At 53.7% G+C, this 26,323-nt stretch overlaps 11 protein-coding genes across 11 annotated transcripts; 4 read left to right on the top strand and 7 right to left on the bottom strand.

Moving 5' to 3' along the window:
* Nucleotides 1-82: 82 nt before the first annotated feature.
* Nucleotides 83-2,007, top strand: CDEST_07978 (Putative zn(2)Cys(6) fungal-type DNA-binding domain, fungal transcription factor; the record flags this gene model as incomplete). The annotated part of the gene is made up of 2 exons (XM_062924137.1): nt 83-979; nt 1,048-2,007. The coding sequence occupies 2 exons, from the start codon at nt 83-85 to the stop codon at nt 2,005-2,007; spliced, it is 1,857 nt and encodes a 618-aa protein (XP_062780188.1).
* A 740-nt stretch (nt 2,008-2,747) lies between these two features.
* On the top strand, nt 2,748-3,271 carry CDEST_07977 (uncharacterized protein). The gene is made up of 2 exons (XM_062924136.1): nt 2,748-2,900; nt 2,974-3,271. Exons 1-2 carry the CDS (start codon nt 2,832-2,834, stop codon nt 3,199-3,201), a joined length of 297 nt encoding a protein of 98 aa, XP_062780187.1. The 5' UTR covers nt 2,748-2,831; the 3' UTR covers nt 3,202-3,271.
* A 429-nt stretch (nt 3,272-3,700) lies between these two features.
* On the bottom strand, nt 3,701-4,361 carry CDEST_07976 (Putative tyrosinase copper-binding domain, di-copper centre-containing domain superfamily; the record flags this gene model as incomplete). Its single annotated transcript, XM_062924135.1, has 2 exons — nt 3,701-3,954; nt 4,001-4,361. The coding sequence occupies 2 exons, from the start codon at nt 4,359-4,361 to the stop codon at nt 3,701-3,703; spliced, it is 615 nt and encodes a 204-aa protein (XP_062780186.1).
* A 31-nt stretch (nt 4,362-4,392) lies between these two features.
* On the bottom strand, nt 4,393-5,040 carry CDEST_07975 (Putative di-copper centre-containing domain superfamily; the record flags this gene model as incomplete). The annotated part of the gene is made up of 3 exons (XM_062924134.1): nt 4,393-4,499; nt 4,593-4,879; nt 4,943-5,040. The coding sequence occupies 3 exons, from the start codon at nt 5,038-5,040 to the stop codon at nt 4,393-4,395; spliced, it is 492 nt and encodes a 163-aa protein (XP_062780185.1).
* A 566-nt stretch (nt 5,041-5,606) lies between these two features.
* CDEST_07974 (Putative mycotoxin biosynthesis protein UstYa) lies at nt 5,607-6,732 on the bottom strand (the record flags this gene model as incomplete). The annotated part of the gene is made up of 3 exons (XM_062924133.1): nt 5,607-6,015; nt 6,082-6,178; nt 6,249-6,732. 3 exons carry the CDS (start codon nt 6,730-6,732, stop codon nt 5,607-5,609), a joined length of 990 nt encoding a protein of 329 aa, XP_062780184.1.
* A 327-nt stretch (nt 6,733-7,059) lies between these two features.
* On the top strand, nt 7,060-7,473 carry CDEST_07973 (uncharacterized protein; the record flags this gene model as incomplete). The annotated part of the gene is made up of 4 exons (XM_062924132.1): nt 7,060-7,146; nt 7,209-7,241; nt 7,292-7,357; nt 7,420-7,473. The coding sequence occupies 4 exons, from the start codon at nt 7,060-7,062 to the stop codon at nt 7,471-7,473; spliced, it is 240 nt and encodes a 79-aa protein (XP_062780183.1).
* A 217-nt stretch (nt 7,474-7,690) lies between these two features.
* On the bottom strand, nt 7,691-8,874 carry CDEST_07972 (Putative mycotoxin biosynthesis protein UstYa; the record flags this gene model as incomplete). Its single annotated transcript, XM_062924131.1, has 4 exons — nt 7,691-7,960; nt 8,025-8,161; nt 8,223-8,351; nt 8,445-8,874. The coding sequence occupies 4 exons, from the start codon at nt 8,872-8,874 to the stop codon at nt 7,691-7,693; spliced, it is 966 nt and encodes a 321-aa protein (XP_062780182.1).
* A 547-nt stretch (nt 8,875-9,421) lies between these two features.
* CDEST_07971 (uncharacterized protein) lies at nt 9,422-10,538 on the bottom strand. Its single transcript, XM_062924130.1, has one exon. It carries the CDS (start codon nt 10,432-10,434, stop codon nt 9,571-9,573), a length of 864 nt encoding a protein of 287 aa, XP_062780181.1. The 5' UTR covers nt 10,435-10,538; the 3' UTR covers nt 9,422-9,570.
* Nucleotides 10,539-11,046: 508 nt separating this feature from the next.
* Nucleotides 11,047-11,931, top strand: CDEST_07970 (Putative mycotoxin biosynthesis protein UstYa; the record flags this gene model as incomplete). The annotated part of the gene is made up of 3 exons (XM_062924129.1): nt 11,047-11,386; nt 11,485-11,603; nt 11,674-11,931. The coding sequence occupies 3 exons, from the start codon at nt 11,047-11,049 to the stop codon at nt 11,929-11,931; spliced, it is 717 nt and encodes a 238-aa protein (XP_062780180.1).
* A 535-nt stretch (nt 11,932-12,466) lies between these two features.
* CDEST_07969 (uncharacterized protein) lies at nt 12,467-13,096 on the bottom strand (the record flags this gene model as incomplete). Its single annotated transcript, XM_062924128.1, has 1 exon — nt 12,467-13,096. One exon carries the CDS (start codon nt 13,094-13,096, stop codon nt 12,467-12,469), a length of 630 nt encoding a protein of 209 aa, XP_062780179.1.
* A 196-nt stretch (nt 13,097-13,292) lies between these two features.
* Nucleotides 13,293-23,289, bottom strand: CDEST_07968 (uncharacterized protein; the record flags this gene model as incomplete). The annotated part of the gene is made up of 4 exons (XM_062924127.1): nt 13,293-13,634; nt 13,773-13,922; nt 13,997-23,220; nt 23,283-23,289. The coding sequence occupies 4 exons, from the start codon at nt 23,287-23,289 to the stop codon at nt 13,293-13,295; spliced, it is 9,723 nt and encodes a 3,240-aa protein (XP_062780178.1).
* Nucleotides 23,290-26,323: the final 3,034 nt, after the last annotated feature.

Below are 26,323 nucleotides of genomic sequence, written 5' to 3'. Positions count from 1 at the left end.
TGATCCATTGCAACAATAACAGAGCGATCGACATTTGTTTCCACCCCATACACAATCACACTGCAAGTCAACTTGACGCGCGATGGGCTCGGAGGCAAAACGACTCAAAAGCGGATGTTGGACTTGTCGTCTTCGCCGCAAAAAGTGCGAAGAGGGTGGGCCACCGTGCCTCACTTGCGTGAATCGACAAATCCACTGTCACGGGTACGGGCCGAAGCCTGAGTGGAAGGATAAAGGGGAAAAGGAGCGTCAAGAGGCGATCCGTTTACGAATCAGGTCGTCAAGATCTTCAGCCGCTTCCGCCGAGGCCTCCAAAGCAACTCCGTCTACAGCGACTTCGTCACCAGCACCGGCAACAGAGGATGTGCATCTGACATCACACGCAGCCGATGACGTCTCGAGGACAAGCGCTCCTCAGGAAAACAGTCCAAACGACTATGGTTTCCCGATGGAAAGTGAGTTGGGTTTCATGAACACAGCAAATCTTGATCCCATCTTTCTCGCCGATCAATGGAATTACTTCGACCCAGGGCTCCCAATACCCAGCACCCCTATGGATCAGGAGCTAGCTGTGAACGCAATTACCGAAAGCAACATTATTCCGCAGCTTGCGAACTCACCTCTTTCCATGAGTGAGCCCGGCCTGAACCACAAATCATCAGAAAGAGAGATGGATCTTGTCATGCATTATATCGATTACGTATCGATTGGAGACCAAGAGCCTGGCCGGAGAGTGCATGGCTCCTCAAAAGGATGGCTTCTATCGACTCTACTGCGATCACCCGGATTTTATAACACAGCGTTGAGTCTGAGTGCATACCACCAACACCTCAAGGCCACTGCCGGGGGTGAACCGGGCGCGGCGGCCTATCATGACTACCAGAAATATCGACTCCGCGCCACGCAGATCTTTGAATGTTCTCAACCTGGATTCCTGGGAGAGAATCTGATCTGTGCCGTGGAGCTCGCCCGACTTGAGGTAAGTCGGGACGTTTAATATCAGCGATCGATACTCGACGGCGACATGTTCTCTAACAACCGCTACAGACTATTGGAGGAAACCGGGAAAGGAGCCAGAGCTACTTCCGCTCTGCACTTTCGCTCCTAGAACAGCCAAAGATACAGAATCGGGCCTGTGAAATCACGACTTCGTCTGGTCTAATCACGCCCACTTCACCGAGTTCCTTTTCCTCAGGGACATTGGTTACAAGGCATGCGCCGCCGCCGTTGCCGTCTGAGACGGAGCGCAAGGCCCTGGGCCATTCTCAAGCCCTTCTGGCTTGGATGGACATTCTGACGTGCTCCGTCCAGCGAACGATGCCGACCGCGCACGAGACTTACCGCAGTCTCTTATCCAACAGCAGCTTTTGCCTGTGCTTCCGGGCGGTGACGGGCTGCGAGAGCTGGATCCTGCAGACCATCATGGACGTGGTGGCGCTGGACACGTGGAAACGCGACCAGGAAACCCGCAGGGACCTGAGCATCCGCCAACTGGTGAAGCGTGCCGACGAAATCACATCGGCCATCGAGGCGAAAGTTGCAGATCTAGGGGCTACTCTTGGGCTGCCCGGGCAACCCTCCCTGGGCGTCTCTGCCCGGAATGATGAACGGCCTGACCCATCACTGACTCTCTTGTATGCGCAAGCAGCCTTGGTCTACCTCAACTTCATTGTATCCGGACCGAACTGTGGCGCACTCGAGGTTCGTCAGAGCATAGACTGCGCCATCGCATCGTGGAAGTCGGTTCCTCTTTTCAACAGGCGGCGACTCCTGGTCTGGCCGCTTCTCATCACTGCCACATTAGCTAAAGGCCAACAACGGGATTTCTTTCGTGACCTGATAGAGTCTTGTCCGGAGAGTCGCACGCCCGGTAACTATTACAACATCTGGTTGGTTGTGACGGCCTGCTGGGAGGAAGTCGATACACAGACTGGAACAGGACAAACCAGGATGAAAAGTTGGGGACACACATCAGATAAATACGAGCTCGGCTTGCTGATTTGTTAATGGAATTGCTTAAACCCGGTGTTTTTGACCTATGGTATATATCAGTTAATGATAAGTTGTCTGTGGATTAACAATTGCAAACGTCTCATAAGCTTCACCCCCCCCCCCCCCCACCCCCCTCTGTGTTTCTATGTGTGGAGACTGGAGAAAACATCCCATTGTCCAAGATAATCTATGCGAGGTTGCCCGATTCATGACGACGAAAAGACCATTTCCTTATAAGTGGTTATGTGTATGTTGACTTACGCACGACAATAAAATTCAAGGCAAATTAACCTGCGCCTAAGGAGCAACTCTAAGCTATATCGCAATACAGTCATATCAGTGTGTGTGTGTGTAGCACTTAGGAAAGCAGCGTACTATCGCCCAAGCCGATCTTCTCTGACAGACAACGCGCCAACTTGCCCAAGTTATCCTGGAGCATGTCAGTTTTGAAATGGCCCCAGATACCCTACTTCTAGTTGACAAATAGGCGCCGTCTCAATATGGCAGCCCCAGCCCGCGCCAAAGTCTACACTCGACTGAATCGCTGGCGCGGGTGGAAATTGACCGAATCCTAAGTCAGTGGGTGCGTATCATGATTACTCTTTTTTTTGATTAGACTGGAAGCACGGCTGGGAGTGGTTGACACACCTGCTAGGGAGAAATCGAATAGGGTAAAGGCAAGAAATGGTCCTTTACTATAATTACTCTTAAAGCTGGTGATTTCTCTCACACTAAACGCCTCAAACACACCAAGAAATCGATTAGTTACCCAGCCGTAAAAAAAAATTCATCTACAGCAAGGTAAATACCTTTGGGAAAGAAATTCGCACCAGTACAACATGAAGGCGTTCGATATTGCTTTTGTCTTGGCATTCGCCGCTGGTGCCTTGGCCATGCCGACGCAGGGAGTGAGTTCCATACAGACTTCAAAATGATTCTAGATCTACCCAGCCGTGTGCGATGTCCATTAACATCTGATAGGAAAATCTCGCTACGACTGGCAAGCCTCAAGGAGAGATTGAAAAATCTAACGGGAATCCGGTGGAGGACTACGTTATCCCAATCGACAAGCGCGACGATACGCCGGTTGAGGATTACGTTATTCCTATTGACAAACGCGATGAGGTACCGGTGGAGGACTACGTTATTCCTATTGACAAGCGTGATGAGGCGCCGGTTGAGGATTATGTTATTCCTATTGATAAGTAACCATGTTCCTTGGAAACGACTTGAGGAACGAGAAGCAGGAGGTCATGTGGTAGTCAAAGTTAAACGCGGCGATATTGTTCACGTATTATAACCAAGAACACATGTTCTTGGGTCTTATAATGAACTTGAAGCTGGATCAAATTACTGCACACCATATCGCAATACACAAATCAGTATCATCTTATGCAGTAGAAACCCCAGTGTGTGAGTAACCAATATCATCACAACCATATAGTCAGTCTGGAACAGATGTGGTACAATTAAATATTCTATCGACATGGAAAGATATAGCATCTCACACTAGCAGAAAACGTGAAACAAGTACCTGGAAGAAGACTTCCATTGTCGGAGGCAGTAAGATTTGCAGGGAAGGTCATGTAGCCAGGATCAAATACATCAAGCTGCAACGTTTGCGAGAAACATCGTGCAACAACTTCATGCAATTCCTTGGTCTTTGACTAGTCATCAAAAAACTGTTTTCTACCTTATCTGCACAGAATTAATATTTATAGCACAGACGCCCGCCTTCCGTGTCCATGACAAATGATACTGGGATGTCTTCAGTGAACCCTCCGTAGTGAAGCATGTCACTAAGACTTGCCTCTCCATCTGTCGAGTTGAACATGTGTTTCCCTTCATATTCATATAACCTGGTTGCTTTGTTCTCCTGTTGCCACCGCCACCAAAGATGGTCTATCTGCGCATGATGAAGGTAAAAAACGGGGTCTGTCCAATCCGTGTTGTAAGCACAATCTGAGGACCATGGCGGAAAGAGTCTTGGGTGGTTGGCATGCCTTACCATTGGCGGCCGTTAGCGATAGAAAATCCCCACTGACGGCGCGATGCATTCGGTTGTGCAGGCGGTTTTCCATATCCCATTCGAAGTCGCGGTATCTAGGTGTGCGTAGAAGCCTGCCGATCGACTCGGGGCCGAACCATGTGTTCAAGGGACGACCGACGGCGTCCTCATTCCGGAAGCCCCGCGCAAGGCAATGCTTCAAGCTCGTATGGTTATATCTAACGGGACGCAGATTGGAGAACGGGCCGTCAGTCACGCAGCGGCCTTCCCCAACGACAATGGGTCCGGACGGATCGCCGTCCCCTCCGAAGCCTGTTAGGTTGTTCCAGATTGAAGAACTGTGTAAGTCCATCCAGTCCATCGTCCAGTCCCAGTATCTGATGACAGACAAGTTAACACATCAATACTATCCAGATTGCTGCTGATCCAGACATACGGTATCGATCCTTTGAAGCCACACTGTTCACGCAAAGCGGTTTCCCATAAAACCAGCGCATATCTGTGCCAAGGGAGAAAAGAAGCAGAGGCGTGTGCTGTACATGATGGTCAGCGCTAAACTAAGGGCGGTCTCATGGAGAATGGAGGGACAGACACCGGGAACCGAATTGCAAGTGCAGAAAAGCGAAGTCATCGTAGAGGGATCCATGTAAGCCCTGAGTTGATGGCACTGAGCTCAAACATTCTACAGCATTGGTGAAGTGCGTTCTTTCGTCTGGTGTCAAGGCACGCCACTCGCGCCGAACAACGGGACGACTGCAAGTAGGAAACCGACCTCGCCGCGACAACGAGATCGGACCGAACAGAGAAGCAACGGAGACGGATCCCACAATCAGGGAGATGCCAACCAACAGAGTCCACTTGTTCAGTTCCCACGGCGACCTGTCTTTGATGAGTACGGAATCTCAACACTGTCTGTGGGAATTGGAATGCCATAGTGGTTACCTTCTCGAACTTCTTGACCGTTTCGAAAACGCATCTCTGGGGTCGCCTTCTCCAGGGAGGAGCAAATCATAGTCCTGCTCAAAGGAGGCGGACGACATTGAAGCACTTCTTCCTTTAGTGATATGATCGCTATCTGCAATAATGAGATAAGATGACACCTAGGGTAAGTAGGTCGAAACGGATTTGTTCACTCAGCCAGCTGATATGTGAAAGGCAGTCACGTTACCTCTTTCAGTACCCGTGCTTAAGTTTATTTTCCCCCATGTTTCTCGGCGGAGCTGGGTTTGAGGGTTGAATTGGGTTTGGCGCAGGAGATAACTTGTCTCGTGACGCAACCAGACGAGGAGAGATGAACGCGCCTAATCAACTGGTTTGGCGACATCTCGGCAACACCCTTACCCCTGCAGTTCTATCATGTTTCGAAACAAACCCTAATCACAGTCTACCTTGACCCTGTTTTGGGAACTAAACCTGCCGGCCTGCGCATGGATTGAGCGTCTAGACCAGCCGGCTCTTCAGCTCCAGTCTCGGATTCGGTCTGGAGGAAAGTGAAGATGGCACAGAATCTATTGAGCTATAATACTACTCTCGGCTCTAGAGAATGAAGTCATGGGTAACAGTACACCGTGTCAAAGTCTGCAAGTGCATGTTCAAATGGTCAACTCTACTTTTTGGTGTGTGGCCGGTCCGTATTGATCCATTCGTCACTCCAGACCGTACCCGGATATGGCGCCACCCGCGAGGTACCGTTGAATCTCTCAGATACCCAATCTCTGATCTTTTGAAAGTTGCGGCATGTATGCGGACGGTCCGAGTTTATGTAATTGTCTTCCACTCCGATGAAATAAATAGAAGGAATGGGCGTAAGATCGGCATTGCACAATGTCATTTGTCGCAAATGCTCAATGCAATGGTCTCGGTGCTTTGCTCCATGTATAGGGTTTTTAATCGGGTAGATCTCCGGCCAAAACGCCTGGCGTATGTGGTCCTTTGTGGCGTTAGATGGTGATATCACGCTTCTTTTCTCACTTCTGGCACTTACAAGACAGTGAACTGTATGCATAACCTCGAGTCTTAACGCGAAGAAAAACCGCAGGGGTTAGTAAAGTAGTTCGTTGAAATTGAGGCAATAAACTTACGCGGCAACGTATCCTCCTTCCCTTGGCGCCCAGTACTTCGTGTAGTCGGGACCCCATGCAGCCCGAGCCTCCTCCTCAGATAGAAGAAAGAATCGACCTGGAAAGCCATGTCAGAACTTTTACTCTGCTGCTATATCATCTCCTGGATAGATGTAAGTATCACTTACCCCAATGCAGTTGCTCCCAGTTGTGATCAATCTCTTTGCTTGGCTCCCCGACATATTTGAGCCTTTGCGTGCCATCCTCACGCTCAGGTATGTATTCGAACCCGTCGTCAAGGAATGCCGGGCTAGCCTCAAACCATTTTTCCTCCACCTCAATAAGATGCTTTGCCGGTTCTAATCTCCATGAGTGTTCTTTCCTTTCTCCAGTATGACGATAGTGCATTCGCTCACCTAGCTCAGTCCTATATCCTGACTGAAACGAGCCGAAGCGACCTTGAAAATGGACTTGAGCGTAAAGATACGCTGATAACGTAGCGAAAATGACGGTGGTCGCAAACCAGAATGAAGCAAACAACCGAAATCGTTTCTCTCGTTTCCAGGCCGCCTGTGTCGATAGCTGAAGCAGGAAATCGACTGACTCGTTGAGGTCGGAGTCGCCCTTGTGGAGTGTCTCGCAACTCGAATTTCTCTCTTCAAGCTGAACCATTGTAGACGTGACCGCGTCAATTGGATGGGAAAGACGAAGTAAATCATAGAGGGCCGGTCCAAGGCGAAATAGACAAAAAGAAAAAAGACGGCCCGGATGGAATTTTCTGTGCCCCAGCCGAACGAGTAATGCAGATGTCTCGGTGCTTTAACGGAACAAACATTGATGGCGCTCGAGTTCTGTGAAACATCAGCGCCAACGCGCCAATTTCGAAGCAAGGGTAGACCTTTCGCTGCCACTGGCAGGTTATAAAACGCTAAAGAATGCCGCGCGGTAGATTTCATGCGCAACTCTAATACCAGCAAAAGCCACCACTATTTCTCCAGAATGAAGATTCTCTTTCAGATAAGCCTCTTCGTATTTCTTTTGGCAGACATAGCTACATCTCTGTCATTCAATGACCATCTGGACAAGGTATGGTCGCTGTCGAAGCAGGCCTAGGTAGGCCAAATTGCTGATCAAATGAATTATCGCAGGGTATCCTGCCAACGGAGCCAAAAGACAGCGCCGTAAGTTTATTACACAATGCCAACCGAGTTCAAAGCTAACGCATAAATAGTGTAAGATCTTGCCTAAGCCCTTTCGATCCTGCGTTCATAATACTAATTGGTCTTGGTTTATCAGAGTATGTTTAGCATGATACAAACAACGGATGCTTTTCTGATCATTCTTCGTACTTTACTGTAGTACAATGGAGGACTTACACGAGTTCGACTAGTAGAGAAAGGTCTTGTCTTGTAGTTCATCACTCCTTGTCTTTACAGTGGAGTGTGTAGACGGAATAAGTGTAGCATTAGAAAAAGTGACAATGGCTGAAGTCGGCTCTTTAGCTAGCGGATGGGTTATCGTATTTCATCCCCATGAACCTGCATCGAGTGTGAAGTTTGACCTATTTATGCTGACCTCTAGAGACTTGCTCTAATTTTAAGTGGTATTCGAAGCCCCCAAGCCCTACTAATCAAACACCTTTGTTTGCAACTGTCCAAGCTTGAATCTTTCCAAAGTTCCTGCATTTGCGCCTCATATTGAAGTCACTTTTCGACCCTGACGGCCGAGACGGATCTTTTTCGAACACCACTGGTGTAACATCACTTTGACACATGAGAAAGTGGCGTAGGGTTTCTATGCAGTGATCCACATGACCGCGAACAATCTCCTTGCTCGCCCGAAATGTGGTCACGTTGCTGTAGTCGTAAGCATCGCGGTACGTGTATTGCCGCACGAAGTTCTATCACCGGTTAACTCACGTTCACTTACGGGCAAATTACTAGTTCAATGAAACATTTACTCACCAGGCAGTGAAGTTGGTGAAAAACGTTCAAGAAGCCTTTAACGCCACCCCCCAAGTCTTTCGGGACGTGTTCGTAGTTTTCAGCCGGTGTTTTGTTAAGAGCCTCCAGCTTTTCTTCCGGAAAATGAATCGGTGGAACTTTGAGCAGTTAGTCTCAGTGATTTGCCTCGTCAACCGCATACATAGGTGAGAGCTGTACCACGCCACAACCGTACCCATGCCTCTTCAACCTCTGGGTTGGGTTGACCCCGATACGGCGATGGCTGCATTAGGTGATTTTGGTCTGTAAACTCCTGATACTCCAAGTCGCCGGACTCTAGATACGGTGCTGGAAGGAAGCAAGAATATTAGACGCTAGTTCGTTTCTCAAGCCGAGACAGCTCGTAGCCCGCGCTTATCGCGCGCGGGTGTAGTTACTTACAGTAAGGAGAAAGCTGTCTTGCACATGCCGCATCGCTAGGCCTTTGTTTAATTGTGATAAAGAGTAAAAGGCCAACAATAACGAAGCTTTGCAGTACCAAAAGGTAAGAAAATCTTGCGGGAACCTTGGAACCCCACGGCCCCGAGAGCTCAGTTGGTTGGGAAAAGGTAAAGTCTTCTTTCCCCCGGGCTTCAGCGTTCGTCTCATCGTTCTCAACCTGAGTGTAGGCGATGAGATTTTTGCTTCTTTTGTCATTTGACCACATCATCATCGGAGTGAGTGTGCGGCTGTTTGCGCGTAGACCAGCAGACGTGATAGCAGTCTGGGCAGCCGTCGAGTAATTACGGTTAACCGGTTTTGATTGCGAGTTGCGAGCAACGCAGCCGAATGCAGAGGGACCGAGACTGCTGGCGCCAAACATAGGCGCCATTGTATTCAGGTACATGGGCCTCCTTGTTCGATTGGAGGCAATGTTTGGGCCCTCGTTTGCCCAGCTGACTACACTCTCGCCACCTCAGTTCAACCAGGAAAGAACTTTGGAACTTATAAGGTGAACTGCAAGCGTAAATCGAAGCGAATTTCGAGGCTAGTGATCTTACGATTACTTCTAAGCGACGTGTCAGAGGTATGGTAAGGCTCAGAATCTTTTCCTGTAGGATTGCATCGCGGGCTGCTTGTGATTGCTCCTCAAATCCCCCCGTCTCTAAGTGGTTGGTATTTGTAAACCTGAGCATTGCATGCTTTTATAATCGAGAGATGTTCTTTAAATTGTGATTTCTTTTGAGACTTCGACAGACTTTGCAATGTTTTAAGCGGCATTGGAGGTTGATGCTAGCAGGATATTTCCGAAACAGAGAACTGCCCTTTAGTTGATCACTATCCTGAGCGTAAGTTCCTTCTGCAACCCTAATCTCGAAATAACATTGCACTGTTGGTACAAATGAAGCTTTAATAATGAAAACCATCTTTTAGTTTTAGGGCCACTAACTCAAAGTAGGTGTCTTGGTCCTCTAATTTGAATCGCAAACGAATCTACGACGTAACTCCACTGACTAGATAATACAAAAACCCTGCGCTCCTTAAAGATTTGAACCCTAACCAACTACCCCCGGGCGTGGTGCTTCAGTCACGACTCCTTTGTCGAAGTGAGTCGTACACAATCGTGATACAACAAGGGATAAGTCAACCCCCGGTGCTCCTCAGCCTGGTCCGTCAATGTTTCCGCAATGAGGGTTACGCAGTGTTTGGTGTGCCAGAATTGATGACAACGGGCGTCCATCCACTCTACACCGTGCTCGAGTGCATATTCGACCTTCCGCCAGCAATATAAACAATGGAGATCATGTGCTCGAGGATAGGTTGTGTAGATGACCGAGAAGTTGCCGTTCTGTAGCTCCGGGATGCTGGCTGCATTCACCTCACGCTTGAGGTCGGCATCCCAGAACCAGGACCATTCGGTGTATATGTCCCCGACCACATCATGAAACTCGTCAACAATCTCCTTCCAAGCACAGGCTTGAGGCACCCAGGCCCCGAGTTGCTGCTCAAACATGCAGCTGCGTGTTTTTGCTTCCACGGGTGTTGAGCCGCATTGGGGCACATGAGGTACTTGCTTAGGCCTGTCCTGTGCCTCGTGGTGTTGCGTCCCAAGCGGGTGCTGTTTGGGGGGTCTTTGGCGCGACGCGTGGGAATGGTGCGCCGAGGGCACCGCAAGAGCAATGATAAACCCCAACAAGCAAAGAATGCCCAACAACATCAGGCCGTTGACCTTCAAGGAAGTCGTAGCATTCTTGAAAGACGCGAAAACGCCTGACGGGGCAGTGATCTCCCTCGAAGCCGGTTTTGACGAGGACCCAAGGTGAGCCTGTTCCGTCGTCCCCCCCTCTTCGTCCTTGTAAGTCATACCGGCATCTCGTTCTTCATGGTCGTGGTTTGACACCGGGATGTACGCAGAGCCCGAAAACCACTTTGATAATCTTGGGTGGGTCATGTTGTTTGGGCGGCGATTGGGTAGGTCAGAGACGGACGATGAGAGACGAAGTGAGATATGTGATTGTCCACCTTCAGGACGGACAGCCAAACGGGAGCACAAAGATCAGCGGGGGTTTTTCGTCAACGGTCAAGGACAGAAAGGCAACGTCTGCTTTTCAGGTAACCGGACTTGACACAGACCACAGGAATCCCGCGATACGGTACTTCCCGTGGCTGAGAATGGAATTGGGTTTGGAAACCAAGTCATTGGCGCGCATATTAGTGATAAAAATACTTTCCAGCGCCAAAATCGAGTGAGAGGCATTAAATACTAGTGTGAGACGAGTCGTGTAGCTTTCTGAGTTGATGCGTGAACACCAGTATTCTCGAAGAAATTCACAATGCAACTATAAACTCTCGTCGTTACAAAGTTCGCGCTGTCACTTTGACTTTCCAGGTAACCATCAAGATGCTTGCTCAAGGCCTCCGGGGACGGTCACGGCGCCGGCGTTGGCGCCAAATCTCGTCTTGAAAACAACACGAAGCTCTACAACTGCCATCCCGTCTAGCTAGTCTGTTTGTGATCTACTGGACGGGTTTACTTCTTTCAACGACAACGGAACCAGACACAATGGCGGAGGTTACGACAGAGGAATCTCGGATTCCGTTTCTGACCACAGGACGGGAAGAAAAGGAACGCCTTCTTGAAATGTCGGCAGATTCCTCCGAGCCCCCGCGTTCACGCAAGCGTCGATCGGTTACTCCAATATGCATTACAATGAGCCTTCTCGTCCTGTCGAACTTTTGCTTCTGCGTCGCGTTGATACTTACTGCACGAGCCAACTTGACTCCCGCTCCACCATCGTGGATGCCGCCTGAAAGATATACCAAACAAACTTTCCAATTCCAAAAAGTTTTTGGCGAGGAGCCCAGCGAACGATCGGAAGCAGCGTGGACCAGACTCATACCGAGTAAGTGAAACCCTGTTACCTCGGCGCTGGCTTTCTAGCGCAAAGATGACTGTCGTCGCGGGGGGTTATCCAGCTAACAATCGATCTACTGATCTTAGTGGGCAAAGGTTGGATTAATGTTACAACGGAAGACGAACTGCCATATATGCCTGGATTGGATAAAAGTATACCCGAAAAGAAGGCGTTGCTGTCTGTCTTTCACCAACTCCATTGTTTGGTAAGTAATACCAGGAGAGACCATACTGACATGGCTTTGGAAGATTGGCTGATGGAGCTTGGCGCTCTAGTATATGACCCGATCCGGTTTCTTTAATGTTCGGGATGGCCATCTTGACAAGGTAAACACAACTCACCTTTCGCACTGCTGGGACTACTTGCGGCAGAGTGTTATGTGCGCTGGTGACACAACTCTGGAATGGAAGCCAGCAAATGACATCGGAAGCACTGGATGGGGCTACCGGCATACTTGTAAAGACTACACCTCCCTTTTCATCTTTGCCGAGCAGCACAGATCTACGGACAAGAAGGAGATTCACTCAAAATAGGTTACATGACCACTTTAATAGAGCTAGCCGCTAAGGCTTTGACACATATTGAGGGCTAGTATCTGGTAGTTAGGCGGGGAGAATCGATGATGATAATTACTTGTACGCCATTGGGACACCCTAATACCGTGTGGGTACTACACCGGGCGAACAGGCTATGCGCAAACTTTTGGCAGACGTTTGGGAAGATGAAGCACGAGACGAAAGGCAAAGAAGGCTTGCAAAGCGCTCTCACCGAGCTCGTTGGTGCGCAAGAACTCTCTCACAAACTGCTGAAAGCGAGATTGCTGGTTGAACAACTTTTGGTTTCTCGACGGAAAGCATTTTGAATTATGGCAAATTAGATCTAGATAAAAGATAGGAAAGAAGTCTAGGTCACGTTTCTTGTTCCGGGGCTTGCTATTTCTCCCCCCAAGCCGAACTCCTGAACCATGTAGTCAACCGTAAAATAAAGAAGAAAAAAACATAAAACTTTGGCGCATATCTTGTGCGACATGTTGGTATTGGAAAGCCCAGATCGGTTTCTGGCTCATGCTCAGGAGCTGACAATGATGGCGCCCGAGTCCAGGCACCTCGCACCGTCGTTTTGACTACTGACCGGAGCGTCGTTCAGTCTGAGGTTGGGAACGGTGCCGGCCACGGAAATACGCCAGATCTGGCCACTTCCGTTCTCGACGGCGAAGAGGAAGCCGTCGTTGGTCGCGTAGGAGGCACCCCAGAAGGGAACTGTCGTTCCGGAGGCGCCCGTCAGGTTGCCGAGCTCGCGAACGACCGTGAAGACCTTGGTGGTCTTGTTCCAGCGCAGGAGGAACGCGCTCTTCGCGCTCACACCGAGGGACCATAGATCGCCACCGCCGGCTCCGGGGACGACTGTCCAGTCGCCGATCGTGTAACCGCCCGTGCCGGCGAGGGTTCCGCTGCCGACGAGGGTGCCGTAACCAGCCGTGCCTGGATTCAGGTTGTACTGGTACCAATCCAGACCGCCTGTCGAGATCCAATACTGGCCGTTCTCGTCGACGTCTCCCGAGTTGAACAGATTCGCAGTGAGTTTCTTAATCGGGGCGACGTCCTGCGCTGTGCCGTTGGCGAGAATGCGGATGACCTTGTAGTCGTCGCTGTCCTGGCTGACCGCGTAGAGGTACTCGTCCCTGGCGTTGTAACCCATGGCGTTGATGTTGCGGTTCACGTCGCCGCCAATGTTGTCGGCAATCAGGGTTCGGTTGCCGGTAGCGAGATTCAGTGAGAAGAGCGTGCGAGTCTGAATGAGGAACCCAGTTGTAGGACAGGAGAAGGCAGGTCCACGCGTAGCAGAAGCGACAATGCGGGTGGAAGATGAGCTGGAGCTGGAGCTGGAGCTGCTGCTACTGGTGGTGGTGGTGGAGCTTGTGGTAGTGCGAGTGGATGACGATGTCGTGCTTGAACTCGAGCTTGAACTCGAGCTTGAACTTGAGCTGCTGCTGGTCCTTGACGAAGAAGTGGACGAAGAGCTGGACGAAGAGCTGGACGAAGAGCTGGGCGAGGAGCTGGACGATGAGGTTGTGGTAGTGGTTGTAGTCCGAGAAGAGGAGCTTGAGGACGAACTGCTCGACGACGAAGACGGAGATGTTGAAGATGAAGACGAAGAGCTTGAGGATGAAGAGGAAGAGCTTGAAGAGGAAGTGGTAGTACTTGTTGTAGAAGTTCGCGATGAAGAAGAAGAGGTGCTAGAAGAAGTTGACGAAGGAGAGGACGAGGAAGATGATGAGGAAGATGACGAGGAAGATGATAACGAGGACGACGACGAGGTCGAGGATGAGGGTGAAGTACTAGATGAAGAAGAAGTCGATGCAGGAGAAGTAGACGACGTGGATGAGGAAGAGGACCTCGTCAGTGTAGAGAGCGTAGAACCGGTGGTCGTCGTCAGCAGTGTGTTGTTGATGGCAGTGCCAGCAGGCGAGCTCGAGGACGAGCTTGAGCTTGTAGATGAAGCCGAGCTCGAAGGCGATGATGAGCTACTTGTACTTGTAGACACGGTTGATGAGGTCGTCGTGGTGCTACTGGAGGGAAGTAAGGTGGCTGGGTTGACAGTGACGCTGGTTGATGAGCTACTCGAGGAGATGCTTGACGACGACGTCGGTGTTGGGGACACGACAGAGCTGCTGGATGAACTGGAAGAAGACGAGCTCGAACTTGTCGAGGACGCAGTACTCGACGGTGATGAGCTACTGGTACTTGAAGACACTGTGGATGAGGCAGACGTAGTAGTGGAGCTGGAAGTCACGGTGGAGGATGGGCTGGACGTAGCCGTTGTCGACCTCGCCACCGTCGTCGTCGGTGTCTGCACGTACACCGTGCCAGGCTGAGTGCCGCTGGGTTGGACAATCGAAACGGTCGTCGAGCCCGTGGGCACACTCGCCGTCCCGGTGTAGGGGCCGACGACGGTCACGAACACTGCTCGCCTGCCCACGACGATCGTACCGGGGTTCGTGCCGCTCGGCGGGATGGATGCGACGGTGGTAGTTTCGGGCGCGTCGGAGGCCGTGAGGAAGATGGTTGTCGTGATGTACGAGGGTTCCGGGGGCGGAGTGGCCACGATGATCGTGCCGGCCCGCGTGCCGACAGGCGGGATCGTCGAGATGGCCGAGGGGCCGCTGATCGTGCCGGACCCAGAGTACTGAACCGAAGACGTGACGAAGATGGCAGCTTGGGTGGCGATGATGAAGGTACCCGGTGCCGTGCCCGAGGGCCCGACCGTCGATATCGCCGTGGGCCCCGTGATCGGGACGGTGCCCTGGTAGTCTACCAAGGACGTGACATAGCGAGCTGCCAGAATGATTGTGCCTGGCCTCGTTCCAACGGGAGGGACCGTCGAGATCACTGTTGGCTCCGAGATCGTGTCCGAGCCAGTGTACACAACGGTGGAAGTTACATAGACGGAGGCCGGGCTCGCCACGATGTAAGTGCCCGGCGTCGTCCCGGAGGCAGCAACCGTCGAAAGCGTTGTTTCTCCAGTGAGTGCCTCGGTACCGATATAGACGACTCTGGAAGTGACGAAACGAGGCGCCGGGGTTGCCACGATGATTGTACCCGGCGTCGTACCAACGGGCTGCACAGTCGAAATTACTGAAGGACTAAAGATGGTTGCACTGCCGCTGTAAAGCACGGTCGAGGTGACATAGGACGCAGGAGTTGCCACAATGTAGGTGCCGGCCACACTCCCGCTGGGGGCAATAGTCGACAAGGTCGTCTGTCCTGTAAGGGTGTCTGGGCCAGTGTATAAGACTTGCGAAGTGACATAGCGAGGTGCAGGCGTGGCCACGATGATTGTGCCTGGCGTGGTCCCAACAGGTGGCACAGTCGAAATTACTGAAGGACTAAAGATGGTTGCACTGCCGCTGTAAAGCACGGTCGAGGTGACATAGGACGCAGGAGTTGCCACAATGTACGTGCCAGCCACAGTTCCGCTAGGGGCAATAGTCGACAAAGTAGTCTGTCCTGTAAGGGTGTCTGGGCCAGTGTACAAGACTTGCGAAGTGACATAGCGAGGGGCAGGCGTGGCCACAATGATTGTCCCTGGTTGCGTGCCGACGGGTGGTACTGTAGATATCACCGAGGGGCTGAAAATAGTTGCACTGCCGCTGTAAAGCACGGTCGAGGTGACATAGGAAGCAGGAGTTGCGACGATGTACGTGCCGGCCGCGCTCCCGCTGGGCGCAACGGTTGATATAGTCGTCGCACCCGTGAGCGCCTCAGTGCCGCTGTACAGAACTTGGGATGTGACAAAACGAGGCGCGGGCGTAGCTACGATGATTGTGCCTGGTTGCGTGCCGACGGGTGGCACCGTGGATATCACCGAGGGGCTGAAAATAGTTGCACTGCCGCTGTAAAGCACCGTGGTGGTGACGTACGAAGCGGGACTGGCTACAATGATGGTCCCGGCAGCCGTGCCGCTGGGCCGAATAGTTGAGACTGGGGCCGGTGCCGTGAACGCCGGGTCTGTGCCGGTGTAGAGCACTGAAGAGGTAACGTAGACGCCGGGACTGGCTACGATGATTGTACCAGCAGCTGTGCCGCTGGGTAGGATGGTTGAAATCGGAGCCGGTGCCGTAAACGCTGGATCTGTGCCGGTGTAAAGCACTGTCGAAGTGACATAGACCGCTGGATTGACCACAATGAATGTCCCCGGTGCACTTCCGCTCGGCAGAATCGTGGAAACCGTAGTCCGAGCGGAGAACGCCGGGTCCGTCCCGGTGTAAATCACCGACGACGTCACATAGATGCCGGGGCTAGCCACGATGATTGTGCCCGGTGTGCTTCCGCTCGGCAGGATCGTGGAGACAGCCGTGGGAGCGGTGACGGCGGTGTCTGTCCCTGTGTACAACACTCGAGAGGTGACGAACACGGCAGGATTGACGACGATGAAAGTGCCTGGCGCGGTGCCGCTGGGCGGGATTGTAGAGACCACCGTGGGGGTTGAGACGGCCCCATCTGCTCCGGTATAGAACTGTTCCAAAGTGACATAGACGGCCGCCGGCGTGGCGACGATGTAAGTCCCAGCGGCTGTACCGCTCGGGGGTACCGTGGAAATGGTGCTGGGCCCCGTCAGAACGCCGGTGCCGCTGTACAGGACTTCCGAAGTCACGAATCGAGGTGCTGGGGTGCCGATTATGATGGTACCGGGCGTGGTGCCGCGTGGAGGGACGCTCGAGAGAGTGGTCGGCCCAGCCAAGGTCTGTGGACCAGTGTATAGCACCGTCGTGGTCACGTACGATGTTTCCGGCGGAACAGGAGTAGCCACGATGACGGTGCCTGCGTTCGTGCCGCTGGGGGGGATGGTGGTCAGCGTAGTCGGGCCCGTGATCTCCTCTGGCCCCTGGAACAAGATGGTCGTTGTCACGAACGAGGTAACCGCCGGAGCGGGAGTGGCCACAACCACGGTCCCGGCGTTGGTGCCGCTCGGGAGAATCGTTTGTATGGCGATGGGCCCCGTGATTTGCTCTGTTCCGGTGTATGGAACGGTCGTGGTGACGTAGGAGGTGACGGCCGACGCAGGGGTGCCGAAAACCACGGTTCCTGCGATCGTGCCGCTGGGCGCAATGGTGGTGAGGGGCTTCGGGCCGGTGATGGGAACGCTGCCATCGTACAGGACTGTGGTGAAGACGTAGGTCGCCGAGATCGAGGCCGGGGTGGCAACAATGACGGTTCCGGAGACCGTACCGCTGGGCGGGACCGTGGTCAGGATCGTCGGCTGCGTTATCACCTCGCTACCCGTGAACAGCACTGTCGTGGTGACATAGGCGGCGAGGATCGACGGAGGCGTTCCGATAATGACCGTACCGGCAAACGTACCGCTTGGCGGGACCGTCGTGAGGGGAGTCGGGCCTGTGATGAAGCTCTCGGTGTACAGAACGGTTGTGGTGACAAATAAAGTTGGGAAATCCGAGCTTGACGTGGAGACCGCAGTTGTCGAACTGCTAGTGGAACTGCTGGATTCTGAGGTCGAGGAGACGGCTTCTGAGGTCGTAGAGCTTGAAGTAGTTGCAACAGAACTAGAGGACGAACTTGTTGCGGACTCGGACTCGGAAGTGCTGGAGTCTGAGGTAATACTTGACGTGCTGCTCGTGGCGGACTGGGAGGTGTTGGACTCTGACTCTGACGTCGATGTTGTGGATTCCGATGAATTGGTTGACACCTCGAGAGTACTGGACTCGGACGATGCTGTGGAAGTCGTCGATTCGGACGTGGAAGTACTAGGCTCCAACGACGACGACGACGACGACGAGGAGGATGACGTGCTAGAGTCCGAACTTGACTGAACCGGCTCCGAAGAGGAGGTAGAGGTCTCGGATACCGTCGTGCTGGACGATTGGGAAGAGGGAACTGCAATGACGAGCGTCCCGGGCGTAGTACCGGCCGGTGGGATGGTTGAGATGGGCACCGGTCCGGTGATGGGCTCGGTTCCTTGATAGAAGACCGTGGTGGTGACGAACGAGGTGAAGGGCTCGGAGGTGGATGAGCTCGAGACCGGAGTGGCTACGATTACCGTCCCGGCGTTGCCGCCGCTTGGTGAAACTGTCGACAGCACAGTCGGACCCGTGATCGTGTCGCTTCCCGTGTACGGCACCGTCGTGGTGACATACGATGCAGAAGGCTCCTCGGAGCTTGACGCGGGGATGGCGAAGACGATGGTGCCGGCGACGGTCCCGCTCGGAGGGACCGTTGAAACTGCGACCGGGCCGGTGATGGAATCGGTTCCCGAGTACAAGACCGTGGTAGTCACGTACGACGGCGACACGTCGGAGCTGCTGCTGCTGCTGCTGCTGCTGCTGGGTCCAGGGGTCGCAACAATGACAGTCCCGTCGATGCTTCCGCTGGGGGGGATGGTGGTCAACGTAGTCGCGCCAGTGATGGCCTCGCTGCCTGTGTAGGGGATAGTCGTTGTGACATACGAGGCAGCCGCAACCGAAGCTGGAGTGGCCACGATGTATGTCCCTGGTGCAGACCCAACGGGGGCAACGGTAGATATGGTGGTGGCGCCGGTAATTGTGTCAGTGCCAGAGTAAAGGACGGTGGTCGTGATGTATGATTCTGAAAGGCTCGAGCTGGAGGCTGGAGTCGCAAAAATCACAGTGCCGGGTACAGTTCCAACGGGAGCGACGGTTGAGATGGCAATGGCACCGGTTATCGTATCGCTTCCGGAGTAAGCGACGGTAGTTGTCACGTATGAAGCGGCTTCCACTGACGCTGGAGTCGCCAGGATGATCGTGCCGGGTGTTGTGCCAACTGGGGCCACAGTCGATATGGCGATGGCGCCGGTTATCGTGTCACTGCCAGAGTACGGGACAGTGGTGGTGACATAGGAAGCGGGCTCAACCGAAGCCGGAGTAGCCAGAATGATAGTACCGGGTGTTGTACCGACAGGAGCAACAGTTGATATAGCGACGATACCAGTTATCGTGTCGCTTCCAGAGTAGAGAACGGTGGTTGTGACGTATGATGCTGCTTCAACGGACACGGGCGTGGCCACAATGATTGTGCCTGGTGTAGATCCAACCGGGGCAACGGTTGAAATGGCGATGGCGCCAGTTATCGTTTCGCTCCCAGAGTACGGGACAGTGGTGGTGACATAAGAAGCTGCCTCAGCTGAAGCCGGAGTGGCCACAATGAGTGTTCCAGGCGTCGTACCAACCGGCGGCACAGTGCTGATGACCGTCGGCTCGGAGATGGGATCGCTTCCGGTGTACAACACGGTTGACGTGACGTAGCCGGGATCCGAGGCCGGTGTGGCGATGACGACCGTCCCGGCGTTCGTTCCCGCCGGCGCAATCGTGGTCAACGGGACGGGGCCGGTGATGGTGTCGCTTCCGGTGTAGAGGACGGTCGTCGTGACGAAGGAAGCCGGCGCCACGGACGCTTGAGTCGCGAAAATAATAGTTCCTGGTTGGGTGCCACTGGGCGGGATGCTGGCGATGAGCGTCGGCTCGGTGAGGACATCGCTTCCCGTGTAAGCCACCGTCGTGGTGACGAAGGAGGCTTCCAGGCTTGTTGAGGAGAGCGGCGTGACGACCACGACGGTCCCTGGCTCGGTGCCGGTAGGCAGGATGGTTGTCAAAGTCGAGGGGCCCGTCAACACGTCGGTGCCCGTGAATGGGACCGTGGTTGTGACAAAGGAGAAGAGGCTCTCCGAGACAGGCGTCGCAATGACCACGGTGCCCGGCTGCGTTCCACTGGGAGGGATGGTTGTCAGGGCCGAAGGTCCCGTCAGAGTCTCGGTGCCCGTGTAAGGGACCGTGGTTGTGACGAAGGAGGCAGAGCTGCTCTCGAGGACTTGGGTCGCGAAAACTAGGGTGCCCGGCTGCGTCCCGCTGGGCGGGATCGTAGACACCGGGATCGGGCCGGTCAAGACCTCGGTGCCGGTGTAGGCGATTGTCGTCGAAACGAAGGAGGCGAAGAGCGGTGTCCCGATGATCACGGTACCTGGTTGAGTGCCAACCGGTGAGATGGTCGAAAGGGGGGTAGGTCCGGTAAGGGTCTCGCTGCCGGTGTACAACACGGTGGTGGTGACGAAAGAGGGAGTAATCTCAGGTTCGAGTGAGGTTGAAGAGCTGGAAGACTCTGACTCTGGTTCAATCGAGGAAGTTGTCGAGGTCGAAGAGCTAGTCTCAATCGTCGAGGTTTCCAAGGTGCTTGTTTCTTCAGTTGTGGAAGTGCTGCTGGGAGATTCTGAGCTGGTTGTGGAAGAGGAAACCAAGGACTCGGAAGAGGATTCAGAGGCGGGAGAAGTGCTTGAAGATGTCGAAGTGTTCTCTGTGCTGGACTCGGTTGAGGGTTCCGAGGTCTCACTCGTCGAGGAACTTGTGGATGTCGTCGAGGCTGCGTCAAGTTCTGAGCTAGAGGTTGTGGTCGAGAGCGGTTCTTGTGACACCGACGTGGACTCAGAACTGGAGCTGCCGAAAGTGCTTGACGTTGTTTCTGTATCAGACGAGAGCGACGACGTAGTGGACGCCGACTCTGTGGTTGTAGTGGAGTCTGCAGAAGCGTTTGATTCCGTCGAAGATGTCGACTCGCTACTGGATACCTCGCTAGAAGTCTCCTCGCTCGTAGTTGATGCCGAGGAAGTAGACGCGTCTGTTGTAGTTGAAACCGATACTGTCGTGATTGGGACTTCGAGATAGACCGTACCAGGCTCCGTTCCGGACGGCTGGACTATCGACACCGTTGAAACCCCAGTAGGAAGGTCTGTTCCAGTGTAAGGTCTCGTGACCGTGACGAACAACGCCCGCCTGCCGACGACAATCAGGCCGGGCGTCGTGCCGCTGGGTGCGATGGAGGTGAATGTCGTCTCCTCGGGGGCATCCGAAGCGGTGAGGAAGACAGTCGAAAACACATATTCCGCCGTTGTCGGAGGGTCCGCGTAGACGATTGTCCCAGGCGCGGTGCCGCTGGGAGGAATCGTGGCCACGGGGATCGGCGCCGTGATGATCGAAGTACCTGTGTACGGGACTCTTGCCACCGCATAACGGGCCGCGAAGAGGACGGTGCCGCGAGCCGTGCCAGAGGGGGCCACGGTTGAGATGGCCGTAGGAACAGCGAATGAGTCTTCGGGACCGGTATAGATCACCGTAGATGTGGTGTAGAAGGACGCAGGGACGGCCACAATAACGGTACCGGGGGATCCGCCGCTTGGCTCGATGGTGCTGACGGGAACAGGTTCATCAATCGACGAGGGGCCGGTATAGATGAGTTGAGATGTGACGTAGAAGGCGGCCGGCCGAGCGACGATGAAGGTACCTGGCGCGGTTCCAGAGGGCGGGATGGTGGACAAGGTCGACGGCGCCGTGAGAGACTCGGAGCCCGTGTAAGTTACTTCCGAAGTCACATACGACGCAGGGTTCACCACGATGTAGACGCCGGGCGAGCTTCCCGTGGGCAGAACGGTGGAGATGGTGATCGGCGCAGTCACTGACGCGTCGAAGACCTCGGATGTGATGTACGGGGCCGGCGTGATCTCAGATGTGCTGGTATCCGTCGTGCTCGTGTCGGAGGTGGTTGCCTCAGTGGCACTCGTGGAACTGTCAGATGTTGTCGTTCCCAGGGCATCTTCAGATGAGCTGCTCGCTGCAGTACTTGAAGACGTGTCGGTAGAGAGAGTGCTCTGTGATGAAGAGCTGGTTGTGTCTGAAGAGGAGTCTGAACTGGAGATGTCTGTAGTTGAGCTGCTAGCCTCCGTACTGGTTAATCCTGTGCTGGAGGAGTCTTCACTACTGGCTGTTTCTGTGCTGGAGGTCTCGGTGCTACTGGATTCTGTAATACTGCTGGACTCTGTACTGCTGGACTCTGTACTGCTGGACTCTGTACTGCTTGCTTCCGTGCTAGAAGATTCTGTAGTACTGGTGGCATCTGCGCTGCTAGTCGCCGTGCTGCTAGATTCGGTACTGCTCAACTCTGTACTACTACTTGATGCTGTAATAGAGGCCTCGGTACTGCTGGACTCAGTGGTAGAGGTCTCTACACTACTGGTATCGATACTACTGGTCTCTGTACTGCTAGCTTCTGCGGTGCTTGAACTTGTGCTGGTAGACTCCGTGCTGCTAGAATCTGTGCTGCTGGACTCGGTACTGGAGGTCTCGGTACTGATGGTCTCAGTACTGGAGGCCTCGGCACTGGAGGTCTCCGTACTGCTAGTCTCTGTGCTGCTAGTCTCGGTGCTGCTGGTCTCGGTGCTGCTGGTCTCGGTGCTGCTGGTCTCGGTGCTGCTTGATACTGTGCTAGAGTTCTCAGTACTACTAGACTCGGTACTGCTGGTTTCAATACTGGAGGTCTCTGTGCTGCTAGACTCAGTACTGCTGAGATCTGTGCTGCTTGATCCCGTGCTAGAAGGTTCACTACTGCTAGGTTCTGTAATAGTACTAGACTCTGAACTGCTGATTGCGGTGTTGCTAGGCTCAGTACTGCTCGTGACCTCACTTGAAATTGTCGAAAGAGTAGAAGAAACAAGAGATGACGAATCCGTTGTGGCTGATTCTGCATCGGTGCTGCTGCTGCTGCTGCTTTCTTGGACACTGCTACTAGTGCTAGCATCAGTGCTACTAACACTTGATTCCGTACTGCTGCTTGTCTCGGAGCTCTCGGAGCCCTCGGTCGTCGATACGGAAGTTGATGAAGTGGTCGAGACCACATCCGAGCTGGCTTCGCTCGAAGGTGTAGACTCTGCATCAGACGAGGTTGTTGAAGCCGTAGAAGATTCCAAGGAGTTGGGGACCGCGATGATGACGAGCCCAGGTTCTGTGCCGGAAGGTTGGATCGTCGTCACCGTCGTGGGGCCCGGCACCGAAGACGTCACTGTTGTCGTGATGAAAACCGCTTGCGCCAACGGCGAGCCGATGACGACCAGCGCCGGCTGTGTCCCGCTCGCCGGCAAGGTGGTGAGCGTGACGAGTCCGGTGACGTCGGATCCGGTCGGGCTGTAGGGGATGGTCGTCGTGATGAAGGATGCGGGTGCGGGAGTACCAATGATCACGGTTCCGGAGACGGTGCCCGAGGGTTGGATAGTGGACAGCGGGACCGGTGTTGTCGGTTCGTCGCCAGTCGGGGTGTACAGGATCGTCGTCGTTACGAACCGCGCAGCGTAGATGATGGTACCGCGGATGCTCCCACTTGGACTGACGGTGCTAATAGGGACCGGCGCCGTTAACTCCTCTGTGCCGGTGAAAGGTACTTGCAGAGTATCATAGAAGACCGACTCCGATGAGGCGGAATTGGAAGACTCTGCTGAAGTTGAGTCCGTGACTGCTGTTGAAGACGAGACCTCTGTTGACGAAGCAGAGTCAGTTGACGAGGTTGATTCGCCAAGGCTCGTCGAATCAGTGGACGCAGCATCTTCAGTTGTGGTGGCTGAGAGTGAACTAGACGAGGTCTCTGTTATTGATCCGGATCCGGATTCGGTTGAAGAATCACTCGACTGTAAGCTGCTGCTAGACGAGGTTGTAAAAAGCTCCGAGCTTGTCTCGGATGATGTGCTCAATTTCGGTGTGCTTGTTTCTGATATGACCGAGTCCGACGACGTAGAACTGGTCTCTGAGTTTGAGCTACTCAGATCTGTTTGGGCAGTAGTGTCGGTAGAGAAGGTAGTTGTCTCTGTTGAGCTAGCAGAAGAAGTTGGCGCGTCCGATGTGGTGCTTGAATCGATCGTTGAACTGTCCACAGTTGACGAAGAGGTTGAACTTGTTGTGTCTGCGGTGGTTTCAGATTCTGTTGAAGTACCGGAAGAGCCACTGGTTTCTGTCGATGAGCTCAATTCAGTCAGTGTGCTGGTTGTGCTGGACGTAGCGGACGTGGTTGGGTCGCTTGACGTGGGCAAACTAGTCTCGGCCGAACTCGTTGAACTGGATGAATCAATGGAGGAGGATGTAACTTCATCCGAGCTGGTTGACTGCGCTGTTGTTGTAGACTCGGATGTGTTAGACTCCGACAAGAAGTCGGAAGTGGCAGCAGATGAACTGGAACTGAGGGAGAGGCTGAGCGTGGTTGAGGAGTCGGTTTCGGACGAAACGCTGCTTTCTGTCGAGCTAGCGAGCTCCGTAGACGTGGCCAGAGTACTGGACTCAACCGAGGTGCTGCTTTCAGTCGAGCTGACGGGCTCTGTAGATGTGGTCAGAATACTTGACTCAGTTGACGTGCTGCTATTATCAGACGAGGTGCTGGTGTCGGATGATGTACTAGAATCAACCGAAGAGCTGGACTCGGTCGATGAGCTGGATTCAGTTGAAGAGCTGGACTCGGTCGAAGAGCTGGACTCGGTCGATGAGCTGGATTCAGAAGTAGCCAAAATGGCGGGTCTGGCCAAGATCACCGTCCCGGGAACGGTGCCGCTCTGGAAGATTGTTTCCAAAGGGACCGGACCGGTAAGAGTGAGTGGGCCGGTATAGTCAACTTCGCTTGTGCGATAAGGCTCCGGCGTAGCGTAGACGATCGTCCCGGACTCGCTGCCAGTCGGGGCCAGAGTCTCGATGGGCTCGGGACCAGTGATAACTCCGGTTCCCGAGTACGGGACCCCGACAGAGGCGAACAGGAGCCTCGGCCTCGCCAGAAGCACGGTACCTGGGACTGTGCCACTTTGATAGACCGTCGTGAGAGGAATGGGGCCGGTCAGCGACTCCGTGCCCGAGTACACCACCACGGATGTGACCAGCGGATCGGGCGTGGCGTAAACAATCGTTCCGGATACGGAGCCGTCGGTGGGTAAGATTGTGCTGACCGGCTCCGGCCCGGTAATGATTCCGGTTCCCGAGAAAGGGACTCCGACGGAAGCAAAGAGCCGTCTGGCCATTCCGTAGACAATGGTGGTGCCGCCGCCGTCCGCCGTGGGGAAGATCGTGGTGAGCGGGACGGGTCCTGTGGCCGTGAAGGTCGTCGAGGCTTCATCGAACAGGACTAGCGAGACCGCGAACGACGCAGTCGAGGAGGCGGTTGTACTGAGATCTGGTAAGGGGCTCGCCTCGGAGGAACTTGTCGTCGTTGAGGCTGGGCTCTCATCGGACGAGGTGCTAGGAGCCGAGCTGGTGATATCAGTGTTCGAGTCCGTGGAGGTAGAGGCTGAACCCTCGCTGGTTGTCGGAATGGACGCTGTCGAGGGTTCCGCGGTCGACGTGCTGTCGGACAGGCTTGAAAGCGCAGACGAGGAAGCTGTCGTTTCAGAGGATGAAGATTGCGCATCGACCGAGCTAGTCGTTGTATCTGACGAGCTTGTTATTTCCGAAGAAGACGACGGAGACAGTGTGGACTGGTCAGAGGTCGAAACTCCCGTTGTCGAAGTCTCCGAGGAAGAGCTGGGCGATGTCGTTTCACTTGAAAGTTCTGTGGAAGTGGCAGTTGATGTATCCGTGCCGCTTGACACGATGGTTGAAGTGGTGGAACTTTCCACGGCTGACGCGGAGGTGGTCTCGGTAGACACACCGGAAGTGGAAGAGGAGCTAGGGCCTTCTGTCGAGGATGGGTCGGGAGTGGTTGTAGATGTCGATTCAAAAGATTCAGAGGAGGAGTCGGTTGTTGACAACGGTTCGGAAGAACTGGCAGCAGTAAATGTGCTCGTTTCAGACAATTGAGTAGCAAGGTCAACCGAGGACGAGGAGTCAGAAGAGGAGAGTGCCTCTAAAGTGGTCGTAGATGATCCCTGAGTTGACAAATCTGTGCTGGAGGAGGTGGACGAATCGAGCTCTTCTGAGGTTGAAGTCTGAGTCGAGGTGATGTCTAACGAGCTGGAGGTGGTTGTGCTTGAGTCTGACGTTTCTGTCTGTGTGCTCGTGTTTATGACGTTTGGATCGGCGGTAGCTGAAGATGAGGTGCTCGAGGATGATGCGTCAGATTGGGAGGTTTCCAGCCCGCTCGTCTCTGTGCTAGAAGTCCCTGTCTCGCTGGCTGAAGAACTTGAGATGCTTGACTCCAACGTGGTCGAACTCGAGCTAATCTCGTCTGTGTCGGTTGTCGCGGAAGAAGACGTGGCTGAGGTCGCCGAGTCCGCCAGAACAGAATCGGAGGAAGATGTGGAACTAGACGTGTCTGTGATCGAGGCGTCGGGAGAGGTTGTTTCTGTCATGGTATTAGAGAGAAAAGAGAGACTGGAAATTCTCGACGAAGTCTGGATTAACAAACCTGTGGCAGACACTGACGAACTTGTGGTCTCAGATGAACTAGGAGCAGTTGCTGATTCAGGCGAAGTCGTTCCAGCCGATGAGGATTCCGATGTCGTGGACAAAGACTCCGGCTCGAGAGACGTGGTTGATTCAGTTGAGCTCGTCGAATCAGTTGATGTCAGCTGTGCGTCAGTAGTTTGACCCGATGAACTTGTCGTCACTGAGATGGTGGATGATGAAGAAGTTGTTGCTGAAGACCCATCTGATTCCACCGATGACGA

The sequence above is a fragment of the Colletotrichum destructivum genome, chromosome 5, assembly GCF_034447905.1.
Source record: "Colletotrichum destructivum chromosome 5, complete sequence".
Lineage (NCBI taxonomy): Eukaryota > Fungi > Ascomycota > Sordariomycetes > Glomerellales > Glomerellaceae > Colletotrichum > Colletotrichum destructivum.
The sequence above is the reverse complement of the archived record's forward strand: the minus strand, read 5'-3'. Positions and strand labels throughout refer to the sequence as shown.

Coding starts and splice junctions, on each gene's coding strand:
- CDEST_07977 (XM_062924136.1), top strand. CDS start 2,832: ATGAAGGCGTTCGATATTGCTTTTGTCTTGGCATTCGCCGCTGGTGCC. Junction 2,901..2,973: donor TGGCCATGCCGACGCAGGGA/GTGAGTTCCATA, acceptor AACATCTGATAG/GAAAATCTCGCTACGACTGG.
- CDEST_07971 (XM_062924130.1), bottom strand. CDS start 10,434: ATGACCCACCCAAGATTATCAAAGTGGTTTTCGGGCTCTGCGTACATC.